Genomic DNA, 25,299 nt, shown 5'->3' on the forward strand with positions numbered 1-25,299 from the left:
TATCATGTAATCGAGAGAAGCACCTGTTCAAACAACTTCAGTTGATATGTTTCTGTGTGCCAGGGTCAATGTTAGAAAACTTCATGCCTTTTATACCTGTAGCTAGGTTTCTGTAGCAGATTTCTATATCTGTTGGTGTCTTCCTCATTTCCACTCAACATTCACCTCTGCATGTTGAGGGCCGCTTATTGCTAATGCTGGAGAGTCTCTCCGTGAAGGATTTTCTTCTTGGCCATGAGAACCCACTTTACCCACACAAAGGGAAATTCAGAAGTGCTGGAGGGTATCCTTGGAAACAGCCTTCCACCAATATCAGAAAGAGAATTGGCAGATAAATACCTCAACTTTCTCACCCATTTCGGGGGGACAAATCTGGGGTGTACTTTACATTCCCCCTGAATCTCCCAGTAGGATGCAATCCTGATTTTCTATGGTAGAAATGACTTTATTGGCCTCCTTTCTATTTTTATTTCATATCCTCATTCTTCCTCACTCTTCCTCTGAAATAAACTCCTTGCAGTTGAATACTCGTCTCAGGGTCTGCATTGGAACTTAAACCAAGAGTGTGTTACATCTCAGGTCAAATGGAAATTCTGAGTCTGGTTTTCTGTGGCTGGAGATCTTGCTGAGATTCTAGTTGTCTGAACTAGAATGAATGGGAGCCTTTGCTCTTTTGAGCAAAAGGAGGAATATAGCCGATGTGTACTGCTTCTATACATAGTATTACTGTCTTTTGGGAAACTTAAAATAGGGCATGAGCAAATTGGAGCAGTGCAAGGAGTGGGCTACATCAGATTTCTTTCCAGCTTTATTATAACAGCTATTTTTCATACTCATCAATCATTCTGTCTAGACACTTTTACTCTGACAGCCAGCTCTAGGCAGGTGTAGCCTGGCAGCACCTCATCGTAGCTGCACCATCTATCTCTCACTTAATGCTCCATGACTTCACTAATACCACTGTCCAGGATGTTTGTGGAATCCTGTTCAATTATTCTGGTACATGCACACACCTGGAAGTTCCAGAGATCTTGTCTAAAGAGATCTCTGGCCACCAGAGGGACGGGAGCCATTAGATAAATATTCCTCTCTCTTTTATTCTTGGGTAAGAAAATGAGGCATAGTCTGCACCACTCCTCAGAGAGTCCCCAGTGGGATTGAACCTTCCTTGGCCACAGGAGTAACCAGTTCAATAACTTACTCTTGGATTGGCTTTGCCTTCATCCTTGTTTCATTCTTCTCAGTCCCCTCACTCTTGAGTCCTGAGACCACTTCTTCAAACCAAATGACCTGCACACAAAGCTCTTGTGTGAATCTTCACTTTTGGGAGGAGAAACTCAAGTAAGACTTAATATACTAGTTATTTCTTTCCCTAAAAATACCCCTATGAATCCAGATAGCAAAAATAAAAATCAATGGAACAAAAATATAAATGGAAGTTCAAAGGCCATTTAGATTGAGTGGAAAAAAAAATTTTTTTATAAGTGGTCATTTTTCCATTGGGCTTTGAAGGGAGACTTTAACTTTGGATTTTTTTGATGCATAATGATGAAGAATGGAAAGACCATTCTAAATAGACAGATGGGGGAGCAAAGATAGGAATACCCAGGCCTATTCTGGGACCACTGTCCCAGTTTGACTGGACGATGAAATTTATGAAAATTAACAGTGAGACATAAGCATGGAGAGTTAGATTAAGATCATAATGTCATGGATCTGGAAAGACAAGCTACGGAGTTGACATTTAGAAATACAGGAAAGTCATCATTTATAATTCTGTGAGAATTAATAGTGGAAAACAAATTGAAATCATGAAATATATACTAAAAATGGATAAAAGCGCTTGTTCTGTAATGGAAGTTGCAACCGTTGCTAAACCTGGATCTTCCTGTTTTCTCTAGGATGATTGCCCTTCCTGTTACTGAACTTGAAGATTTCATAACCAAGTTTCAGTTGCTCAGCACTAGGTGTATTTCAGTTGCAATCCTAGTTGCATTTCAATTCCAAGTTTCAATTGCTTAGCACTTGTTTGCTGGGTCTGATGTAACAGAGTACTGCACTCTGAGTGGCCTAAACAACAGAAATTTATTGACTCACGGTTCTGGAGGCTGGAAGTCCAATATCAAGATGTCGGGAGGGTTGGGTCCTCTTGAGGGGTGGGAGGGAAGGATTTGCTCCCAGCCTCTACCCTTTGGTTTTAGATGACTGTCTCTCTCTGTTTCTTCACATGGTCTTCCCTCTATGCCTATTTATGCCCCAATCCCCACTCTTTTATAAGGATACCAATCATATTGGATTAGGGCCCACCCTAATGGCCCCACCTTAACTAATAACATCTACACTATCCTTATTTCCAAATAAGGTCACACTGTGGGGTACTGGGGTTTAGGACCTCAACAAATGGATTTTAGGGGACACGATTCAACCCATCACATTTCGCAAGTCTAAAAAAAAATCCTTAAAGGCAGCCATAAAGTCAGTTAAAGTTTATCTAACAAACTCAAGATTCTGAGAAGTTACATCAATCTGTGTATAAATATCTGATCTCCTAAGTGGTTTTAAAGAGGCAGCTAGGAGGTTGAGATTGTGCTTGTGGAATCTCCTGCCAAAGAATTCCAAGTTGGGAGATGAGGAATTCAGTTCAAAGTGTGGACAAATACATAGTAATGAAAATAAGAAATGAGAAGGCACATCACAGATTGGATAAATTAGCAAGCTCTGATTTGGAACCACTGGGTTTCAATTATAGCTCCATTACTTATATGTGCATGACCTTGAACAATTAAACTTTCTAAGCCTAAATTTCATTATTAGTAAAAGGGACCCTCAGAGCAGCTAGCCAAGGCCTTTAGATTTCCAGGTATGAATTAAAGACTGGTTACAATATGTCCCCCAAAGGGCAGAGTTTACATGACCAACTTTCCACGTGGTTCTGTTGAAGCCCCTTTTCCTAGGATTGAGATAAGAGGGAATTCATATTACACCAAAAGCTCTCCAAACCCTCTTCTAATCTTAACACCTCTCAGACTCTCCAATCCCTTTTCTTGGCTAGTAAGCAAAGGGTTACAAACTCAGTTATCTAGTCTCACACTTCACCCAGGGTTCTTGATCAAATTAAGATGAAAACAGTTCCATTTTTTATCAGCTTGTTATTACTAACAAGGCTGCAGGGGAGGGGGCATTTTATATAGTGGTAATAGAAGGACCAAGGAGTTTGGCAATATATAAATAGCCATGATCTGTGACCTGTAATTCCACTTTTAGAAATATATCCTAAGGAAATAAGTTGAAATGTGGACAAATATTTCTTTACAAGTATGTTAACTGCAGGGTTATTGTTAACAGTGAAAATTTTGAAGCTCTCCAAATTTCCAACAATGGAAGAAACATGCTGGGCTCATTTAGTGACATATTTTACAATTACTAAAAATAGTGTATAGGGTTAAGATGGTAAATTTTGTGTTACGTGTTTTTTTTACCACAATCTAAAAATAACAATGTATGGGAAGTCTTTTTTATTAACATAAGACAATGCTTATATTACAACAGAAATGAAAACCATAGAAATTTTGAAATGCAAAATTGTATGCACAGGATGGTTCCAATATGTTAAAAATATGCAGAGAACACAATCTAGATGAAAATATACAAAAATATTATCACTACTTGCCTGTGGTTGATGCTTGCTTTTGCTTTTACATTTTTCTGTACTTAAAATTTTTACGACCAAGAAAAAAGAAAATGGGGTTTAGGGGAATAAGGCTAGGTCTCCATTAGAGCTGAAAGTAGCAGAGAATAAAGGTTATGAAACTGGGTTCTGCACACAAGCATTCTGGAATTAAATCCCGGCTCAATTTCTCTGTACCCGTGTCCTTAACTTTTTCTAGCCTCCTTTTTCTCATCTGTAAAATGGGCATGATAACCTTTCTTATATGGTTAAGAAATCAGAGGAAAGTGGGTCTGCAAAAGGTTGATAAACATTAGCTCTAATGATGACATTATTATTATTGTGATTGCTATTATTTTCATTCCCTTATACCACCGAATATGGAACTGGAGCTAAGCTGCTGATCATGTTCAGTCTAGGCTGTCCTGGGCTTTCTAAGATTCAAAAAAATTAGAAAAGGGACGGAATTTGACTACAAATCCCCCCTTCCCGTTCCGGAAAACAGCTGTATCTTAAAACAAACAAGCAAATGAATAAAAAACCAAAATCAACTAAAAATGGCAACGGGGAAATACTAAATTGGGAAGTAAAACTGGTAGCAAATACCTCAGATAAAAATTCTCTTCCTTTTTTATATGAAGGATAAGATAAAATAGAAAAGCACTAAGATCCCGATTGATTTATTGGTGAAGAGATGGACAGCTCAAAACAGAGTCCAGTTACAAAGCAAACACGTGAAAAACTTCATCCTTACTAGTACAACCTGATTGTCACCAAAGTTTCTTTTTTTTTTTAAACTGAAGTACAGTCAATTACAATGTGTCAACTTCTGGTGTACAGCACAATGTCCCAGTCATGCATAAACATACTTATATTCATTTTCATATTCTTTTTCATTAAAGGTTATTCCAAGATATCGAACATAGTTCCCTGTGCTATACTGAAGAAACTTTTTTCTTTTTGTCACCAAAGTTTCTAGGTGTGGGGTTATCACCTTGTATTTTCAAGTAAAGCCACTTGAGTGCTCAGCCATAGGAAAGCTGTCCCTTCTGAGGATTTCAGAGGCATTCTGAACTCCCGGCCACCTCTCCTGTGCTTTCTGGACTGTGTCTTCTGTGGCTCCCCAACGCTTTGGACCAGCTCACCCCTGCCTTCCTTGGGTGTTGCAGAGCTCTCTGATGGACTTCATCTTCATACTAGGACACAGTTGCTTCCTGAACTCCCCAAGTTAACACCCACACAAGTGGATGACAACCCTTAATAAAAACCCATGATCAAAGTTAACCAATAAGGTCCCAGGCACCATGCCTTTGAGAGGCAGGGGACAGGAGTGCTGCATGTTGATGATGTGGTCACAGACAGGCCCGTGAGGATGTTCACCCTTCTTCCCAGAAGTTCAGTATGTCTTAGAACTTAAATATTGATAGTCCCCTCCCCCAAAGAAATGAGAGCCTAAATCTGGGAGATCCACATCTATCTCTTTCTGGAACTAAATGTTTATTTGTTTTTTCGAAATATAATTCAGGAAACATAACTTCTGTCACTATTTTCTCTTACTAGAGGAGCGCCACCCAATCAACACGCGCTTCACATTAGACTCACAGACCGCAGAGGGGCAATAGGGGGAAGCAGCCGTCCCGGCTGGCTGACACTTGATTTTCCTGCCTGCTTGCATCAGGGGAGGCTCTAGCAGGGGCAACACACAAAGGAAGCCCGCAGACTATGGGGTGGTCCAGGGGCCCTCTGCCCAATAGAGATGCTCCATTTTGGATGGTAAGAAAAAGAGGAGCCAATCAGATTTCTTATCTTGGGGGCTGTACCCTCAGGATGAGCCTCGGTGCTGTCCACCAGCCGTTGATACTGAGAAAGGCAGGAAGAAAGTGGGAAGAAAGAGGCAAAGGCAGCAGGAAAGAGAAGCTGGGAGTAAAAAGAGAAGCAGGAAAGAAAGAGTCAAAGAGAAGCTGAGTCAGAACTGGAGTAGAGAAGAGCCCTTTGCCCACTTTGGAGGGTAGCAAGCCGGCCTTCCAGGTCTCTGTGAAGCCTGGCTGTGTGCCGCCGGGCTCCCTCACTTCCTGTGGGTTCTCTTGTTTTCTGTAGTGTCTTTAAAATAAACCTCCATCCGGTTGAGGTAACCCAAAGTTCTCTGTTCGTTCCAAGTTATATGGCAGGCAGAAGTCTGAAATCAGGGGATGGCATGAGGGAGGAAATACATGTGAGAGAGAGAGAGAGTGAGAGAGAGAGTGTGTGTGTGTATGTGAGAGAGAGAGAGATGGGGGTGGGGGCATATCATGTCAGATATCTCTGAAGCTCAGAGCAAGAGGAGAAGGGGGAAAAAGGAGGGAAAAGTGGATAAGATTTTTTTAAGAGAGTGAAAAATATTAGTAGCTAAAGATGTCAGCACATACGGTTCTGAGCATACTGTTATTGCTTATTGCAAACAAGGGTTTAAAGATTTTAGAAATTCCAGGTGATGGCAGAGGGAATAGTATTTAAACTCTTGAGCACCTGAAGCAAACATTGTGGGCTTCAGAGCCACATAGACTCAAGTTTTGAATCTTGATTCCACTTCCTACGGGATGATGACCTTGGGCAAGTTTCTTGTTCTCTCTGAACCAGACTCATCTGTCAAGTGGGAATCATATGTATGTTTTATGTAGTTCGCAGTGAGGATTCAACAGTATCTTGTTTGTAACACTTGCTGCCCTTGGGAAGGAGGCAAGCCGTAGCGATCACGATGGGGATGACGACAACACAGAATACTGCTCTCTAACTTGGCTTCTTTCTGGAAATTAAATTAAAAAAAAATAAGTAAAGAAAAATTCCACATTCACTGACCGTGTAAAGTGTTTAAAAATGTTGGGCTCTGAAAAAAATATGTCTTTGGACACCAAAAACCCCAAGTGATTATTTTTCCTTGACAGGGCTGTTTAGAATGTGAGAGTGATGACTGTAGTCATTTGAGAATTCTTGAGATGAAGGGAATGTTAGCGCCTAGTTTGTGCAACAAGCTAGGAATGCTCTCCAGCACTCCTGCTGGGCGCGGGCCCAGTACCTGTTTCCAGGCGTAGACAGGTTCGTCTCTGTGAAGGTGGCAGCAGAGCGGACTGTATCTGTTGTGGTTTTCTTTAAACAGTTATTCATTGTGTGATTTTCTCTCTACAATATACATAGAAATACACGTTATTACATTTTGACTAAAAATCCCCAAAATGATTGTGAAAAACTATTTTGTTTTAAGGACCCCCCACACACAATTTCATATTTACATAAACTTATTATAATTATTCAGTTTCAAACTGACCATTCCTCCCATGGACAAATCCATTTGGAAATTTTCGCCTTCCTCAGTGAGCTCCAGCAGTGTCAGCTGAATCTAAAGTCAAGCATAAGTAAAACCTCAAAAATTGATGCTTTGAAAAAATTGACCTCTTCCCTGCACACTACATTAAAAAGTACCACGCCTGTGTTACCACTTCATTTCAAGACAAGGCCTCTGGCCCAGTCAGACTGCTGAAATTATGCAGCCACCGTTTTCATTTCTTCTCATCACCGCTTGGCCTTCCCACCCAGTTTGAAGGGCAGGATGACTGATGTGAACCTTGAAGTGAAGCATCATCAAAGTGCTGTAAGATGCTGTGGGAAACAGTATGGCAGCTCTGCAAAAATTCAAACACAGAATTGCCGTAGGGTCCAGCAGGTCCGCTTCTAGGCATCTACCCTGAAGAACTGAAAGCAGGGACTTGAACAGATAATTGTACACATCCATGTCCAAAGAAGCACTATTCACAGCAGTCAAAGGGTGAAAACAACCCAAATACCCACTGACGGATGAATGGATAAGCAAAATGTGGTATACACACGCAATGGAATATTTTTCAGCCTTAAGCGGGAAAGGAAGGAAGTTGTGATACATACTACAACATGGAAGAACATTGAACACATTATGCTAAGTGAAATAAGGCAATCACACGAATGTTGTATGATTCCACTTATTTGAGGTGCCTAGAGTAGTCAAATCTGTCGAGACAGAAAGTAGAACAGTGGTTACGGGGGGCTGAAGGGAGGAAGAAGTGGGGAGTTGTTGTTTAATGGGTACAGAGTTTCAGTGTGGGACGATGAGAGAGTCCTGAAGCTGGGTGGTGCTGATGGTTGAACGACTATGTGAATGTACTAAAAGCCACCGAACTGTACACTTAAAATGGTTAAAATGGTAGATTTTATGTTCTGTGTATTTTCCTGCAATTCTTTAAAAAGTGCTCTAAGATTATGATGAATTTATGCAGCATGTAATGCCCCCAGCATGCAGTAGAGGGCAAAGGAGTGCAAACTTCACAGAAAAGCTGGACTCAGGCACTCTTGGAGCCAGTCCTGGTTCTGTCAATGAATCATCTGCACCTGCAGCTCTGCCGGAGCCGCTGCCAGCCTGGGGGTAAGAGCTGTTAGCTTTCTTTGTTAGAACACTCATGAAAAAGAAATAAGAATTGCATGGGGTCTTTTCTAAACAAAGTGGGAGGGAAGTAGATTTATTCAGATTTTCAGATTATTCAGATTCACTCAGATTATTCAGATATTCAGACTGATTCAGTAGATGGAAAGCAGATGTGTTCAGGTTTTGAGTCTTTATTATTTTGCCTGTAGTAATCTAAAGATTGATGATTAGTGAGTGACCCTGGGGCTTACTGTTGATCACTGTTGATTTGAAGAATTGTCTTGTAGGTGCTTGAGAATTTGACTTTCCTTTTTGCTGGCTTCAACTTTGTGACACCGAGCAGACTATAAATAGCTTTGAAGAAGGGACATGGGGTGGGAGGGAAAGGAAGAGGCCACAGTGGTAGCTAGTCCTGCCAGTGGAATCAGCCTCGGCAATCACACCATAAGCTTCTTCATTTCAGAGTTTGAAATGCCTTCAATTTAGGATCCAGAAGGGACCAGATTCTGGGTTCAAATTCATGTTCTGCCACTTATTTACTGGATTACCTTGGGCAAATTACTTAACCTCTGGGTTTTAGCGCCTTCATTTGTAAAATGGGGATATCCATCATTTTGCTGGGTTGTTGAGTGGATTGAACAAGGTAATGTATGGAAAGTATTTAGCTCCTTACCAAGCAGATAGGAAACACTCATAAAACGTCAGTCATCCTTGCTCTTATGTTCATTAGAGATCATTCAAATTTCAATGGGTTTTTAACCCCTTTTTAACCCCTTCTCCACTTTTTTTTTTTGCATCATTGAGTAAAGAAAAATTAGATGATTAAGTATTCTCTGGCAAGCCACCACAAGTCATTTCATGGTGTCTTTTGACTTAGACTTTTAAATCATAAAGTATTAAAGAAAGCCATTCTGTTTTTCACTAGGTTTTAGTGCACAGTGGCAGTAATATGAATATGATAATAATATATTTATTGACTACATCTTTCATCAAAAGTTTATGTCAGACTTTTAAAAGTGTTTAAATGAAATACCATAACTTGTATGCATTGCCTGAGCGATAGGGCCTTTTTCTTTTATTATATTAAGAGAAGTTCAGAGTTTCTTAACTTCTTTCTTAACTTCACTTCTTTAGAATAAGTTTCACATGAGGTTGTGGTACTGGGCAGAGAAAAAAGGTGGGTAAAACTTGAAAGCTATGACATCTCAACACAGAGGATTCCAGACAAATAGCTGAGTTAGACTTTGCTGCATTTTTCAAGGGCCATAGCTCTTAGACCTAAGAGCTTAAACTAAGTTGCTATGAATGGAAGAACTTGGTGAGAAAATAATGGTAAAAACACCTTCATTGTCTTAGTGACATAACTTAGTGACTATATCCAGTGTCCTACCAAGCCATACTGGAGCTTGAGACAAGAGGAGAAATCAGTAAAACTCATTCTGTCTTTATGAAAAAATTTTAATTTTTGTTTATCATGGATTTTACATTCATTTTAATTTAAAAAAATATTTTATTAAAATATTACTCATCTTGATTACCGAGTTCCTTGGTGCCTCTTAAAATTTGTACCTGAAATCACCTTAGTTTTGGCCATGAGAACTGCTACCATTTGTGATATACTAGACATGACACCAAGTGATTTATATACATTATCTCCTTATGCCTCTGCAGAACCTTTCAGCAGTTAAATCAATTATCTAAGTTATCACAGCCAGTGAAGGGCTAAGATTGGACTTGAACACAGACCTGTCCATCCTCAATAGTAAACTCACACTTTAACCATCATGCACTGCACTGTAACAGGAATTCACAACTCAAATTAATTCATTTGATACATATTTTTGAGAGTATGTTATATACAACCTTAGGCTAAGGAATAAAAAATTGAAATCATTCATTTATTCTTATATACATGAATGTATTTACTGAACATATGCCATGGACTGGGCACTGTTGTACATGCCAGGGATACAGAGGTGAGCAAGGTTGTTAGACCCCCTTCTCTTGAGTGTGAGAGGTGAGGGTGGGGTGTAGTCAACAAACAAATAAATGAATAAAAGTTTCAGAGAGTGGTAAGTACTCTATTTTGTAGAGAAACAAAATAGGATGATGTGAATGACTAGCAAGTTAATCTAAATGTCTTCTTTAGATTAGGGGGTCAAATCAGGTTTCTTAGAGGAGATGACCTGTAAGACGAGACCTCAATGATAAGAAGGATCCAGCCAAGGAAGGATGGGAGAACATCCCAAGCTGAGGGAAAAGCTAGTGCAAAGGCCCTGAGGTTAGAGCAAAATGTGGCCATGGAGCAGAGGATCAGTCTTACTGGAGTTCAGAGGGCCAGGATAATATGAAATGAGATCCTACAAGGAAGCAAGACCAGCCCGTGGAGGGTTTAGTAATCCAGTATTGGGTTTGGATTTCATTCTAAGGATAATAGCACATTAGTTAGGACATAGGTGGGTGCTGTAACAAGTGACCCCAAAATACAATGGCTTCAACAAGACAGTACTCAACATAATGGCTCAATCCGTGTCTGTCCTTGTAGGTAATTGATCTAAAACCTAAATTGGAAAAAAAAAAGAAACCCTAAATTGGGTAGCACTTACAAACTTACTCATTGGGTTCCTTGGACTGTGTATAAGGAAACGTTAAAGAATCAACATGTCTTAGTGAGATATAATTTCATCATGGTTAATATGTTATAGCATATATTGGAAACAGATTTATCTTGACTCACCCTAGAGAGACAAGATAGCAGAATGGCTAAGAGCCCCGGCTCTGGACTCACCATGGAGTAACTTTGTGACCATGAGGCAGCTACAGGACCTCTCTAAGCACCACCTTTCATATCTGTAAATGATGAGTAGTGTTGTAAGGATCCATCTGTGTAAAGTCAGTGTTACTTAGCCCAATGAATGGTAGTTGTTGTTACCCAAAAAGACATTGAGTGGCCACTGCCTCATTGGCATGAGAGTAAATTTGGCGTGGGCATGCTATCAGACATGTTGAATAGCTATAAATGTATAGATTCATCAAACAGAAGAGTTACTCGGGTCATCTTAAATGTGGGTAATGTATTAAAATGATGATACTAGCAACTAGTTTATTTTACTGGATTCGTAAAATCTGGAAATAACCATGGACATAAAGTTACATCACAGAGGCTCTCTTTGTATGTTGGTATTTGTTCTTATACTGGTCATTGGATGCTATATTAAACGTTACATAAAAAGGAGATGACCAAGAGAGGACTACCTGGGATGGATTGGAGGAAATAAACGTGGAGGGAATATCTCAGTGGGAAGGTGAAGGGTGCCACCTCCTCAATCCCATCCCCACCTAGTGCCCTTCATGTGCCTCTTCCCCTGAATGCACAATGGACAAGGCATGCCAAAAATCAAAATTCTCTCTTCGCACTCACATGTTGATAGTTGAACATTTCTGTGTCCCTTTCCCTATTTTCTATGAAACAACTATACAAAGTATTTTCATTTTTAAGTTGTTTTAGAAAATAAAGACATGCCTCCTAGAATTTCTTCACTTCAACAAGAACACCAATAACAATAAACAAAACAAATTTGGGCAGGTTCTAGAGAAAGAAAAATCCAGGTAAGAGCGAGGTAATAATCCAGATGTCCTTTTGTGTCAGTTGGGCCAGTTTTGTCCCCGCCTCAACACCCACGTGGGTGCATGTGTGCTCACACATTTCTCAGAATGGAACAACGTGAACGTTAGAGAGAAGTCTCGCTACACCCTGAGTTTGCCCCTGGTCCCTCCTGCTTGTCCATAGGGGTGACGAGTCTGGGGGAGACTGGGAGTCAATGTGCAATAAACATGCAGGTAGAAGCAGGGAAAGTCTCACCCTGCTCATTACCTTCCGTTGTGTTGTCAGAGTGCCTGGTGTAGGGGGACATAAAGTTGAAGATTTCACTCATACAATAGTGGGATCTAACCACTTCTCACCCCCTCCTCACTACCCTCTTTCTGGCATGAATTCCTCGTTAGTGTCCCGGGGGTCTTTCCTGCCAGGCTCGTGCCCCTCCAGTCATTCCCAGCTAACAAGGAGAGAATGCTTTAAGATGTGCATCAGAATCTGCCACTCCGCTGCTCTAAATCCTACATTCATTTCTTATTTCAATCAGTGGAAAATCCCAAATCCTTACAAGATCTGACCTCTTCAATCCACTTCCTCAGCTCCGCTCCAGTCACTCCTCACATTTTCTGAAGAGGCTCCCACATCTGGTCTTTGAACTTGCACTTGCTCTTCTCTTTCCAGAATGTTTTTTCCCCAGACGACAAGAGGCTTGCTCCTTCCACCCTTTATATCTTTGCATGAAGGTCACCATATCAGCGAGGCCTTTTTAGACTCCCCTATACCAATATCACCCCTCAGCCACCCTCTCCTCCCCTTATCTTGGCTATTTTCTTCAGCCCTGATCATCACCTAACATAGAAATCTATTCCTTTGTTTATAGTGCCTCTTTTCTTACCCCTTACTGGAATGTAAGTGTGTAAGAAGAGAAATTCTGTCTGTTCTACTCATTGCTGTATCCTCAGTGCCTGGAAAAATTCCTGGCAAAGTAGATCTTGAATAATAATATTGTGAAATTTTTAGTTCCCCAACCCCTCTGTTCTGTGTCCAATCAAGCACTTGAAGCCTGACTCTTCTCTCAAAGTCCTCAGAATTCTGCATGCATGACTGTCTTCATCTGTAACCTGTGGGTAACAGCACTTCTCTCACAGAGTTTCGTGATGAATAAGTAGGATAATATATGTGAAGGGTTTATTGTACCTCTTGGCTCACTGAAAAGCTTCAAGAAATGGAAGCTGATTCTATCACTGTCACTATTATTTGGCAGTGATCCCGACTGCTTTTGCCACCAACCTGAAGACATATGGAGGCATAAGGACCAGAACCACTCTTTTTATTTCTGTGTTTTGGACCGTCCATGTGCATGGGTAAGTATTATTGACAGTCAAGTATAAGCTTAAGAGGCTCCCTATGTTCACAAATAACAAAGTTGAGTAAACAGCTTCATAACATTAATTCAGGGGCCCACACTGTTCAGTTATAAAGATTACTTTCATTGAGAACTTATGTCCACACAAAAACCTGTACACAGATGTTTATAGTTGCTTTATTTATAATTGGTAAAACTTGGAAGCAACCAAGATGTCCTTCAGTAGGTGAATGGATAAGCTCTAGTAGATCCAGATAGTGGGCTATTATTCAGTGCTGAAGAGAAATGAGCTATCAAGCCATGCAAAGACATAGAAGAAACCTAAATGCATACTACTATGGGAAAGAAGACAATTTGGAAAAGATACATATTGTATTGATTCCAACTATTATGTCATTGTAGAAAAGGCAAAACTATGGAGACAAAAAAAATGACCAGTGGTTTCCAGGGATTGTGGGGTGGGCAGAGGATGAATAGGCGTACAGGATTTTTAGGGCAGTGAAAATACTCTGTATGATACTATGATGATGAATACATGTCCTTATACATTTGTCCAAACCCACAGAATGTGCACCAAGAGTGAACAATAGTGTAAACTGTGGACTTGGAGTGACTATGATGTATCAGTGTAGGTCCATCAGTTGTAACAAATGCACCACTCTGATGGAGAGGGGGTTGTTGATAATAGGGAAGGCTGTTCACATGTCGGGGCAGGAGGGATATGGAAAATCTCTATACCTTCCCTTCAATGTTGCTATGAATCTTAAACTGCTCTAAAAATGTCTTAATTTTTAAAAATTTCTTTTAATTGTCTTAAAGCTTTCAGGCTATCAAAAGGGGATGTGGGAGAGGGTGTCGAATATGTCCTGGCAGTGCAGTTCCTAATTTGAGCTGGGTGAGAGGCATTTCTACCAACTATATATATCTATCTCCCTTCTGGGAATCCTGACTTGCCTCAGTGATGGGGGTATGACACAGTAATGGACTTGGAAATCTATGGAGCCAAGCTCTGAGATCAAATCAAAGACTCAGTATATGGGTTGGAACCCTACTGCAAATTCTTGAACTGAGAGTCTTCTGAAATGATCTCAACCAAGAAGATCAATTAGAAGATTATATGCAAGACTGAACTCTCACAAGGATGTTACATGAATAATCTCAGGTGAATATAGTCAGATGTTAGTACTTAAAAAGTCCTACAGGGTTTAACAAATCACATAACCTCTTAACGTTATATGCTGTTTTTCCAGGATTTGAACTCATCTTCACCATTTATATGAAGTGACGTGTGATAAAATTCACATGAGGTGAACCAGTGATAAAATTCTCGGAATTACAATGAGACATATCAGAAGCATTTACCTATTTTGTTGTATTGTTATATCAGTGCGTGGTGGGGCTTCAAAGCTGCTGGAAGAAAGGGAATTGACTATCAACTGCTCCAACATGTCTTTAAGAAAGATTCCCACAGACTTGACCCCAAGCGCAACCACGCTGGATTTATCCTACAACCTCCTTTTTCAACTCCAGCGTTCAGATTTTCATTCTGTCTCTAAACTGAAAGTTTTGATTCTGTGCCATAACAGAATCCAGGAGCTAGATATCAGGACCTTTGAATTCAACACGGAGTTAAGATATTTAGATGTGTCTTACAACAGACTGAAGATGGTAACCTGGTTCTCACTGGCAGGTCTCAGACATCTCGATCTTTCCTTCAATGACTTTGATACTGTACCTATCTGTGAGGAGACTGGCAACATGTCACACCTGGAAATCCTAGGTCTGAGTGGGGCAAAAATACGGAAATCAGATTTCCAGAAAATTGCTCATTTGCATCTAAATACTGTCTTCTTAGGATTGAGAACTCTTTCCCATTATGAGGAAGGTAGCCTGCCTATCTTAAACACAACAAAACTTCACATTGTTTTACCAATGAATACAAATTTCTGGGTTCTTTTGCGTGATGGAATCAAGACTTCAAAAATACTAGAAATGACGAATATAGATGGCAAAAGTCAATCTGCAAGTTATGAAACTCAACAGAATCTTACTTTAGAGAATGCCAAGACATCCATTCTGTTACTTAATAAAGTTGACTTACTCTGGGGTGACCTTCTCCTTATCTTCCAATTTGTTTGGCATACATCAGTAGAATACTTCCAGGTCCAACATGTGACTTTTGGAGGTAAGGTTTATCTTGACCACAATTCATTTGACTACTCAAATACTGTAATGAGAACTATAAAATTGGAGCATGTGCACTTCAGAATTTTTAATATTCCACAGGAGAGAGTCTACTTGCTTTTTACCAAAATGGATATAGAAAACCTGACAATATCAGATGCGCAAATGCCTCACATGCTGTTCCCTATTTATCCTACGAGATTCCAATATTTAAATTTTGCTAATAATATCTTAACAGATGACGTGTTTAAAACCCCTATCCAATTGCCTCATTTGAAAACTCTCATTTTGAAGGACAATAAGTTGGAGACGCTTTCCTTAGTGAGTTGTTTTGCCAGCAACACATCCTTGAAGCACTTAGATCTGAGCCAAAATCTGTTACAACATGAAAATGATGAAAATTGCTTGTGGCCAGAAACCTTGATCACCATGAATTTGTCATCCAATAAATTTACTGACTCTGTTTTCAGATGCTTGCCCAGAAATATTCAAATACTAGACATGAATGATAACAAAATTCAAACTGTCCCTAAAGAGATTATTCATCTGACATCCTTGCGAGAGTTAAATCTTGCATTTAATCTTCTAACTGATCTTCCTGGGTGCAGTCATTTCGGAAGACTCTCAGTTCTGAACGTTGAAATGAACTTAATTCTCAGCCCATCTCTGGATTTTTTTCAGAGCTGCCAGGAAGTTAAGATTCTAAATGCAGGAAGAAATCCATTCTGGTGTACTTGTGAATTAAGAGATTTCATTCAGCTTGAAAAATATTCAGAGGGCATGATGGTTGGGTGGTCAGATTCATACATTTGTGAATACCCTTTGAATCTGAAGGGGACTCAGTTAAAGGATGTTCATCTTCCTGAATTATCTTGCAACGTAGCTTTGTTGATTGTCACCATTGTGGTTATCATGCTAGTCCTGGGGATGGCTGTGGCCTTCTGCTGTTTCCACTTTGATCTGCCCTGGTATCTCAGGATGCTAGGTCAATGGGCACAGACATGGCACAGGGTTAGGAAGACAACCCAAGGACAACTCAAGAGAAATATCCAATTCCATGTGTTTATTTCATACAGTGAACATGATTCTGCCTGGGTAAAGCATGCACTGATCCCCAATCTAGAGAAAGAAGACGGTTCTATACTAATTTGTTTTCATGAGGGAAACTCTGACCCTGGCAAGAACATTACTGAAGATGTCATAAAGTGCATTGAGAAAAGCTACAAGTCCATCTTTGTCTTGTCTCCCAACTTTGTCCAGAGTGAGTGGTGCCATTATGAACTCTACTTTGCCCGCCACAATCTCTTCCATGAAAGTTCTGATAACATAATTATCATCTTACTGGAACCCATCCCACTCTACTGCATTCCTACCAGGTATCCCAAGTTGAAAGCTCTCATGGAAAAGAAAGCGTGCTTGGAATGGCCCAAGGATAGACGTAAATGTGGCCTTTTTTGGACAAACCTTCGAGCCGCTATTCATGTTAATTTATTAGAAACCAGACAGATGTGTGAACTACAGACATTCACAGAGCTCAATGAAGGGTCTCGAGGTTCTACAGTCTCTTTGGTAAGAACAGACTGCCTATAAAATCCCATGACCCCCTAGGGAAACTGGGGACTGCATGCCCTGTTAGGATATAAATTGATAACAACCTTTATGGTGGAAATTAGCAATATCTATTAAAATGAAAAACTACCATTCCTTCATGTCGGTTCCTTGAAGGAGTTCTAAGAATGTATCCTACAGAAACACCCATTGAAAACATTTATATAAAAAAAGTGTTCGTCCTAGTGTTGTTTATAATCATGAAAAATTGGAAACAGCTCAGATATCCACAAAATAAGGCTTGATTTAATAATATATGGTACATTAATGCAAGGATTGATTTAATAAATTATGGCACATTAATGTGTAAGGCAAATATCATACAGCCTTTTAAAAATGAAGTGGCTATATATTTACTGTTATGGAGAAAATTATGTTTGGGTTTATACACTGAAATAAGGGTCTGAAGGAGTCTATCAGTACGTTGGTGTCCTAATAGTGGTTTGGGTCTGAGAAGTGGGATTATAGGAAGCATTTGCTTTCTATTTTGCATATTTCTGTGATGTTGGATTTTCTTTGAATGAATCTGTATTTCTTTTGTAAGAAGAGAAAAGAATAAAGATAATTTTTAAAATCGAAGTAGATGATATACAATGTTGTGTTAGTTTCTGGTGTACAGCATAGTGATTCAGTTATACATATATAGATTCTTTTTCATTATAGGTTATTACAGCTGTTGAATATAGTTCCCTGTGATATACAGTAGGACCTTATTGTTTATTTATTCTGTATATAAGTAGTTTGTATCTGCTAATTCCAAACTCCCAATTTATCCCTCCCCACCCGCTTTCCTCACTGGTAACCATAAGTTCGTTTTCTATGTCTATGAGTCTCTTTTCTGTTTTATAAATAAGTTCATTTGTGTAGTTTTTCAATAAAGATAAATTTTAAAGCCTATATGCCCTACTTATTTTGTTTGAGTCTTCCCTTCCAGTCTCACAAGTCATAGAAATAAAACAAGATCTCTTGAATTTAGGAAAATCATATTTCAGAAACAAACATCATGTTACTTCCCTGACTAGGAAAATTTCTGTAGCTCACGCACATAATAAAGAAAGAAAATGCCACGCTCCTTTAAGATCTGACACCAGTCACCTCGGACGTCCTTGCGTCCTCTCACTGAGCCCTATCAAGTTATTGGCCCTTTCCCAGAGTATTCATCTCCTTTCACATCCCCAGACCCTAGAATTTGGCATCAGCCTGCTTGTAATACCTTTCCTGCCTTGGTTTGTTCAGGAAATCCTCCATAATCTTACATAATAACAAATCTTTCAGGTACAATTCAAATGTTGACTCATTTTAAACCTTCCTCATTTCTCCCCCCAAACCTGATGCCCCCTATTCTCCGTAACAGTTTGGACATATGTCTATCACCAAACTGATTATATGTGTTTACAAAATACGCCTTTCTCACTCTTCTATGAGTGCCTCAAAGGCTAGGACGGACTGCCCCCTGCCCTTGTATCGGCAGCGGTTTGCTCAGTCCCTGGTTCAGAGAAGGTGTTCAGTGAGTATTTATGGAATGGACGCTGGGGTAGCTAGAGGAACTTGGTAGGGACTCAACTGGCTTCCATTCCATAGAGAATGGAATTTGAAGGCAAATTCCGAGAAGCTGAAGAGGGAGATCAGAATCAGGCTAAAGTCAGGAAGAGAAGTCAGAGAGCCCAGAACTGAAGGATTCCAGAGCACAGCTTGAATCAGGTGAATTTGCGAATCTTTGGCTGCTCTTGACTTACATATACATCTATTTCATCTTGTTCGATCCAATGAAACCAGTCTCCTAAGCAGGCTGAAATTGGGGTCTGCATCTACTTCATTTCCTTACAGTTTGTGGTCTCATGAATTCCTCACACAAGTAGTCATTAAAAAATCTGTACTGCAGATGGCCTGAGAATATAGGGAGAAGGCTGGGTGTCCATCTAGAAGCCAGGTTATGCTTCCACTTGGCCAGTGTCCAGTCTACTCAGAGGAGCTAGAATTCAGCAGCCTTGAGGCTGAGTGTCTCTCTTCCTTCTTCCTGGTGAGCCTTGGTCCGCCTGGTAGAAGGGGGAACCCAAGGAAACCACAGGGAAGGAGCGCAGAGCGTGGGGAGAATGCCTTTCTCCCCAGGCTCTCAGCAGCTGCTGGTATTAGTGTGATTCATGGCTTCTGGAGGAGTCAGACTGACGCAGTATGACGATACTGTAAATCTTGCATAAATTACTCAGTGTGAGACTCTAACATTTAAAGACGAATTAATTTGGAACGTACCAAAAAGGTAACATTAGCCCTAAAGTCCCCAGGACTGAGTTATTCCCTGGTAGAATTCTCATTTAGTAATACAATTTTTAATTTATGGTTTTCATTATTTTTATTTAAAAAATTTTTTTAAATGTCGGTACTGGGAATTGAACCTAGGATCTCGTGCATGCCAGGCACGTGCTCTACCACTGAGCTATAGCCCTTCAAGTAATACAGTTTTTAAAATAAACATGTTTTATTACAATTTTAAAAATAACTGAAAAAATATATATGTATGTATATGTATAACTGAATCGCTTTGCTGTACACCTGAAACAAGCATTTTAAATCAACTACACTTCAATAAAAGATAAGAATTAAAAAAAAACACGTTAGGTTTAGCTCACAGCAACTTCTTATTTCAGCAGTTGGACAACCCCTAATTCCTTCCTATCAAACCATTGTACTGTTCCTTTCTCAGAAACTGAGATACCATTCAAAAATTTGTTTGGTTTTGACTGTTATGGCTCAAGTAAGAGGAAATGAATTTCACATGCCATCAGGTAGCTTTTACATTTTGCATTTGGCTTCAGTATCTCCACCATTTCATCTCCATTCTCAAAATCAGAGCCCTGGGTTGGGTCATTTGCATATCCTGCCTATACCGCCCACAATTATTTGAGATCTGGACTCCGTCTGCAGTCTCTCCCCACTTGCCAAAGCATCCTGAATGTACAACCTGATTCACACTCCTAACAACTTACTTTTGTTCTATCAGTAACTCACCAGTGAAGGTTTCTCCTAAAGGAGCTGCCCTTTGTCCACAAGCCAGAATGTGTTCTTTACATAAAGGATAGAGAATGAGTGGGATCCTGGTTTCCTGTGGAGGTTGTGAGGACAACTTTATCACTGGTACTCTGCTGGGGAAACATTCCATGGTCCTTTAGCTCTGTTTTTCACCTGTTGTGCTGTGAAACATGTGCTGATGGCATTGATCTCAGCCCTCTATGGGGCTCCTTGAAAAGCCACTTGAGGGAGTGGGTCTGATAGTGCGTCCTGACGTCCTCACCGGTGGTGGCAAGCTCAGTGGACAACTCCCAGTGGCTGTGGATTAGAAGGTGGCCTGCACCTGGACGTCTGTTTTAACAGCCAGCTGCTGACACACTGCTCCTCTGAAAGGACAGGGGGCCATGGAGTTGCTGTAGAACAGTTGTCCAAAGGCAAAGGTGGGGCTATTTGGGGCTGATATTAGAAAGGCTGGGTGGGGCCATCTGACTAGTACAACTCCTAACAGCACCCAGACATGTCTCTGTTTACAATGAGAGGTATTTGCCTTCAGACTGTGTCTTTTTAAAAAATTTTTTTTATTGAGTTATAATTGACTACAATATTATATTAGTTCCAGATGTACAACAGTGATTCAATGTTTATATACATTATGAAATGTCATCATAATAAGACCAGTTACCAGCCACCAACATACAGAGTCATTGCAATGTTACTATTTCCTCTGTGCAATTTACATCCCTGGGACTTATTTATTTTATAGCTGGAGGTTTGTACCTCTTACTTCCCTTTGCCTATTTCATCTGTTCCCCCCAATACCCATCCTTGGTGACCACCAATTCTCTGTAACTATGAGTCTGTTTCTGTTTTGTCTTGCTTATTAGTTTGTTTCGTTTTTCAGATTTCACATATAAGTGAAATCAAATAGCATTTGCTTTTCTCTGACCTATTTCACTCAGTATAATACTCTCTAGGTCCATCATTGTTGTTGCAAATGATAAGGTTTCAGTCTTTTTCATGGCTGTGTGCTATTCCATTATATGCATATACGTTGTATATGTATACATACCACATCTCCTTTATCCATTCATTTACACGTGGAATGTGTCTTGTCAGTGGTATCCATGCTAGTTGAAGGGTAAATAAAAATGCATGCACATTCTAATAATTATAATAATAATTCTTTTGAAATATTCAAAAGAAAATCCAATCAAGTGGATTCTAAATTCATTCACATTTCCCCAAAACATGTCAGTATTACCTTTGCCCTAATCCCATTCCAGTGATGACTTTCTGATGACTGAGTTGAAAATGGCAGCATGCATTATGCTCCTTCCTTGCTTATTATTTCTCCATGGCATTTGCCACCTTCTAAATTACTGTAAAATTTTTCTATTTATCTTGTTTATTCTGTCTTCCCCCACTAGAATGCAAACTCCTTTAGGGAAAAGATATTGTGTGGTTTGCTCACAGATGTTGTCTCCACCTCTGCCCAGGACATGCCTGGCACACAGCCACTCCCAAGGATACTTTGTGGGCCCTTTATTGACTGGCCTCTTCTGAAGTTCGGCAGGCAGCCAAGGCCACCCACGTCAGTGTCAGCCCTTGTTGTTTGTTGTAAACCAGACACACAGATTTTACTCATCAGCAAGCATTCTTCACCTTCAATAAGTGTATTTTTGCTTACATTCTCTGGGACCAGCTGTCACTGAGTGGTTTCCCCTGCCCAGCCCCCCTCACTGGCTCCTCCCTTTACTTCCTTTGGTTGGGATCTGCTTCACCCCAGGGGCTTGCTGAGGACAGCCCCTGAACTGTTTCAGAGTCTGCAGATTATATGAATCACCAGAAATGGGTTTTACGGATTCTTTCCTCCAACTTCCCTTCCCATACCTACCCCCCCATCTCTGTCCTGTTCTGGTTGTTGTATCTGCTTTTTAGGAGAAGAAGGGGAAGTTCTGGACTAATAATGCTTCTGCCATGGCCCACACCTCAGGCCCCTTCCCCTTTCCCTCGCCCCCAGATTTATGGAGAGACTTCCTTGAATTTTCTGAAGGGTCTCCATGCCTCTGGAGTTCCCTGAGGGCATGTCTGTAATGATGGTTACACTCTTAGGGCCTGGTACTGCCCAGATCATGGACGGATGCTGCAGCATCATGAGTAATAATACAACCAGCATTACAGGTATGCTATCGGGGACCTGTGGAGACAAAAAGATCTATACTGTTCAATGGAAACAGGTTCTGAAGAGCCATGGTCCTTGTGATTCATTACAGCACTGCTACCATTCTTCCTGGTAGAAAGTGCAAAAGTAACCAGGAACAGTGCATGGGACAATAAAATGCCTGAAAAGATGGTTTCTGGATTTGAACCAAAAGAGATGATGCTTGGACCCTACAAAGAACCTTCTGATGCGCCAATTAGACGAGGAACAATGTGTAAGTAACTCTTCTCCACCTGTCTCCGTGAAGAAGTCGCTATACTGCATGTAAGTCCTTACCATTTGAGACATTTAATAATCAGATTATTTATACAGACAGGAGCCCTTACTACAAAAAAAAAATTCTCTTCCTGCAGCTCTACACACCCTCGAGGCAGCTCTGAGAAGGAGAAGATCCCGGCTTAGCAGCCAGAACTTACACTGCTTCTTCTTTCTTGGCGGCACACCAATTTATTTCAGTTTCAAAATAAGTCATTGGTAGCAAGACAGATTTTGTCTCAAGTGCTAATGGGTGATGTGAAATTCAGTGCTAAGACTGATGTGTCTGACAGATTGAAACAGGCAAATCCCAGTACCAAGCTATTAAGTTTATAGGAAGTCCCTCCTATGGCTTTTATTTAAAAAAAAAAACAATTAAAGAAAAAGAGGCATCTCTTATTTTACATCATGCATTATTAACATCTGTTCTCCCCAGGGAGGAAGCTAGATATTTAGTTGTGCCCAGGAAGTCTCTAATCCTAAGGACCTGAAGCATTTGACTTCCTGGCAGCAGTACCTTTGGCTCTGGGAGCAAAAACCGGCCAGAGAAAGATGCTGGAAGAATCTTGACCAGGTTAGCTCTGATTGTCACTAGGACCATTGCCTTCTCTGGATTCCTAGACTCACTAGCCCTGAGGAGATCCAGAGACCCATCAGCCCTTGACCTCCTCCTGGTTCTTTTATTTCTAGAAAAGAGTTGACTCAGTCTCCGTGATGCTGTTTTAAGCATCCTGGTCTCGTGTACAACAAAACAAATTGCTGACCCTTCTTGGGTGTCTATGGCCAGTCACTGTTCTAAGGCTGTCATGAGTTTTACTTGTTAATTCTCATAGATCTGTGAATTAAATTTTTATTATTATTCTCATATAACAGACAAAGTACCCAAGGTACCAAAAAGTTAAGATTTTATGACAGGTAAATGCCAGAATTCCAAGGCAGTCTGATGACAGGGCCTGCTTTCATATCTTGTCCAGAATGCTGCCTCCCAAGAGCTTGGAAACCAACCATTGTTCCTGTTAGACCCAGTTCTTGGATGAAGGTATCTTGTTGCATAAGAGCAATTATCATGATTTAGTGTGTAACCCCAAAGCTGCCAGTCCTCACTGCCCGTGGCTACACAGAAGGCAACGAACATCAGCGACCCCGAATTCTTGGTCCCTGTGACTACTTCTATGAGACCCCAAGGAGCCTGGCGTGTGCTCGCACCCCCACGCTGTCAGCTACACTCACCATCTGGTGCCACCAGTCTGGTCCACTCCAGCTATCTCAAGTGGCTAGACCTGGGGCCTTTCAAGGTCCTTGAAGGAGCTTCGCACAACTGACATTGCTGAATGAGGTGCCTTCTAGATGGTGTTAATGTCCATGCAAAGGTGCTTTCCTCCAATAAGCCCAGATCCATTTATCTCAAGGTGAGGAGCCACGCTGAGTTCCACGCCGGGGTAGGTTCAACATCTGTCTCCTCAGAACTGAGTGTCGACACCTCGCCATTCCAAAGCTGCAAAGCCAGGGCCCAGAGTCTCGCCAAATCAACAGGCTCAACATCACTAATCGCCAGGGAAATAAGTGCAAACCAAAACCACAATGACATATCCTCTTACAACTTTAGACTGCCTGTCATCAAAAGGACCACAAACAGCAAGTGGTGGTGAGGACGTGGAGAAAGGGAACACTTGTTGTCTGTGGGTGGAAATGTAAACTGGTGTAGCCACTATGGAAAGCAGTAGAGAGGGTCCTCAAAAAATTAAAAATAGAACTACCATACCACCCAGCAACCCCACACCCGGGTATTTATTTGAAGAAAACAAAACACTAATTTGAAAAGACACATGTGCTCCCTTATTCATTGCAGCACTATTTACGATTGCCAAAATTGGAAGTAACTTAAGCGTCCATCGATGGATAAATGAATAAAGAAAATGTGGTGTATATGCAATGGCTATGCAGTTCAGCCACAAAAAAGGAATAAAATCTTGCCATTTGTGACAACATGCACAGACCCTGGGGACACTGCACTAAATGAAGTAAGTCAGGCAGAGTCAGGCATGATCTCGCTTACATTTTGAATCTAAAACAAAACCAAAGCCAAACCCAAAAACCAAGCTCAAAGATAAAGAAAACAGATTGGTGGTTGCCAGAGGCAGGGGTTGGGGGGTAGGTGAAATGGGTGAAGGGCGTCAAAAGGTACAAATTTCTGGCTATAAAGCAAGTCATGGGGATGTAATACAGCATGGTGACTGTAGTTAATAATACCGGATGGCATATTTGAAAGTGGTTAAAAGGGTGGATTTTAAAAAGTCTCATCACAAGAAAAAATTTTTTGTAACTGTGTATGGTGACAGACGTTAATTAGACTTACAGTGGTGATCATTTTGCAATATATACAAATACTGAATCAGTATGCTGTACACTTGAAACTAGTGTAATATATGTCAATCATACCTCAATAAAAAATCTGGAAACATATATGACAATTGCACTAGTGCTTATAGTTTATCTAAAAATGACTAATAATTTAAAATCTAATGTCATATTAAATCACCCTGTTAGATAAGTAAACCTTCAAAAACACAACTTAATACTAATTTGGGTGCACAAAAATATACACTGTAAACTACCAAATCTATAAAACATCGGCCAACTTTTTTTTTTTCTCATGTAGTCTTATTTATTGATGGATTCTGACCAAACGTAGAGAAAAGATAATTTGGGCAGAACTTATCCCAAGGGGGAAAGTGGGACAGAAATGTTCATGAGCACATTGATTTCTGTTTGCCTTGCCCACTCATTGCCCAGTTCTGGTATTTCTTTTTTTTCTCTCTACAACTTTTTTTTTTAATAAAAAGTGACTATGGCTAAGTACACAATCTCAGAAACCCTCCTAATTAAAGAGGCACTAAGGAAAGAAGAAAACACTGCATATTCATTCCAATAAAAAAAGTACCATAAATATGTATAATCAAAATAATCT

General features: G+C 40.3%; 1 protein-coding gene across 1 annotated transcript; it reads left to right on the forward strand.

The window, feature by feature from the left end:
• The first annotated feature begins 12,954 nt into the window (after nucleotides 1–12,954).
• On the forward strand, nucleotides 12,955–17,102 carry TLR10 (toll like receptor 10). The gene is made up of 2 exons (XM_006209747.4): nucleotides 12,955–13,055; nucleotides 14,308–17,102. Exon 2 carries the CDS (start codon nucleotides 14,396–14,398, stop codon nucleotides 16,829–16,831), a length of 2,436 nt encoding a protein of 811 aa, XP_006209809.2. The 5' UTR covers nucleotides 12,955–13,055; nucleotides 14,308–14,395; the 3' UTR covers nucleotides 16,832–17,102.
• Nucleotides 17,103–25,299: the final 8,197 nt, after the last annotated feature.

The sequence above is a fragment of the Vicugna pacos genome, chromosome 2, assembly GCF_048564905.1.
Source record: "Vicugna pacos chromosome 2, VicPac4, whole genome shotgun sequence".
NCBI classification, from domain to species: domain Eukaryota; kingdom Metazoa; phylum Chordata; class Mammalia; order Artiodactyla; family Camelidae; genus Vicugna; species Vicugna pacos.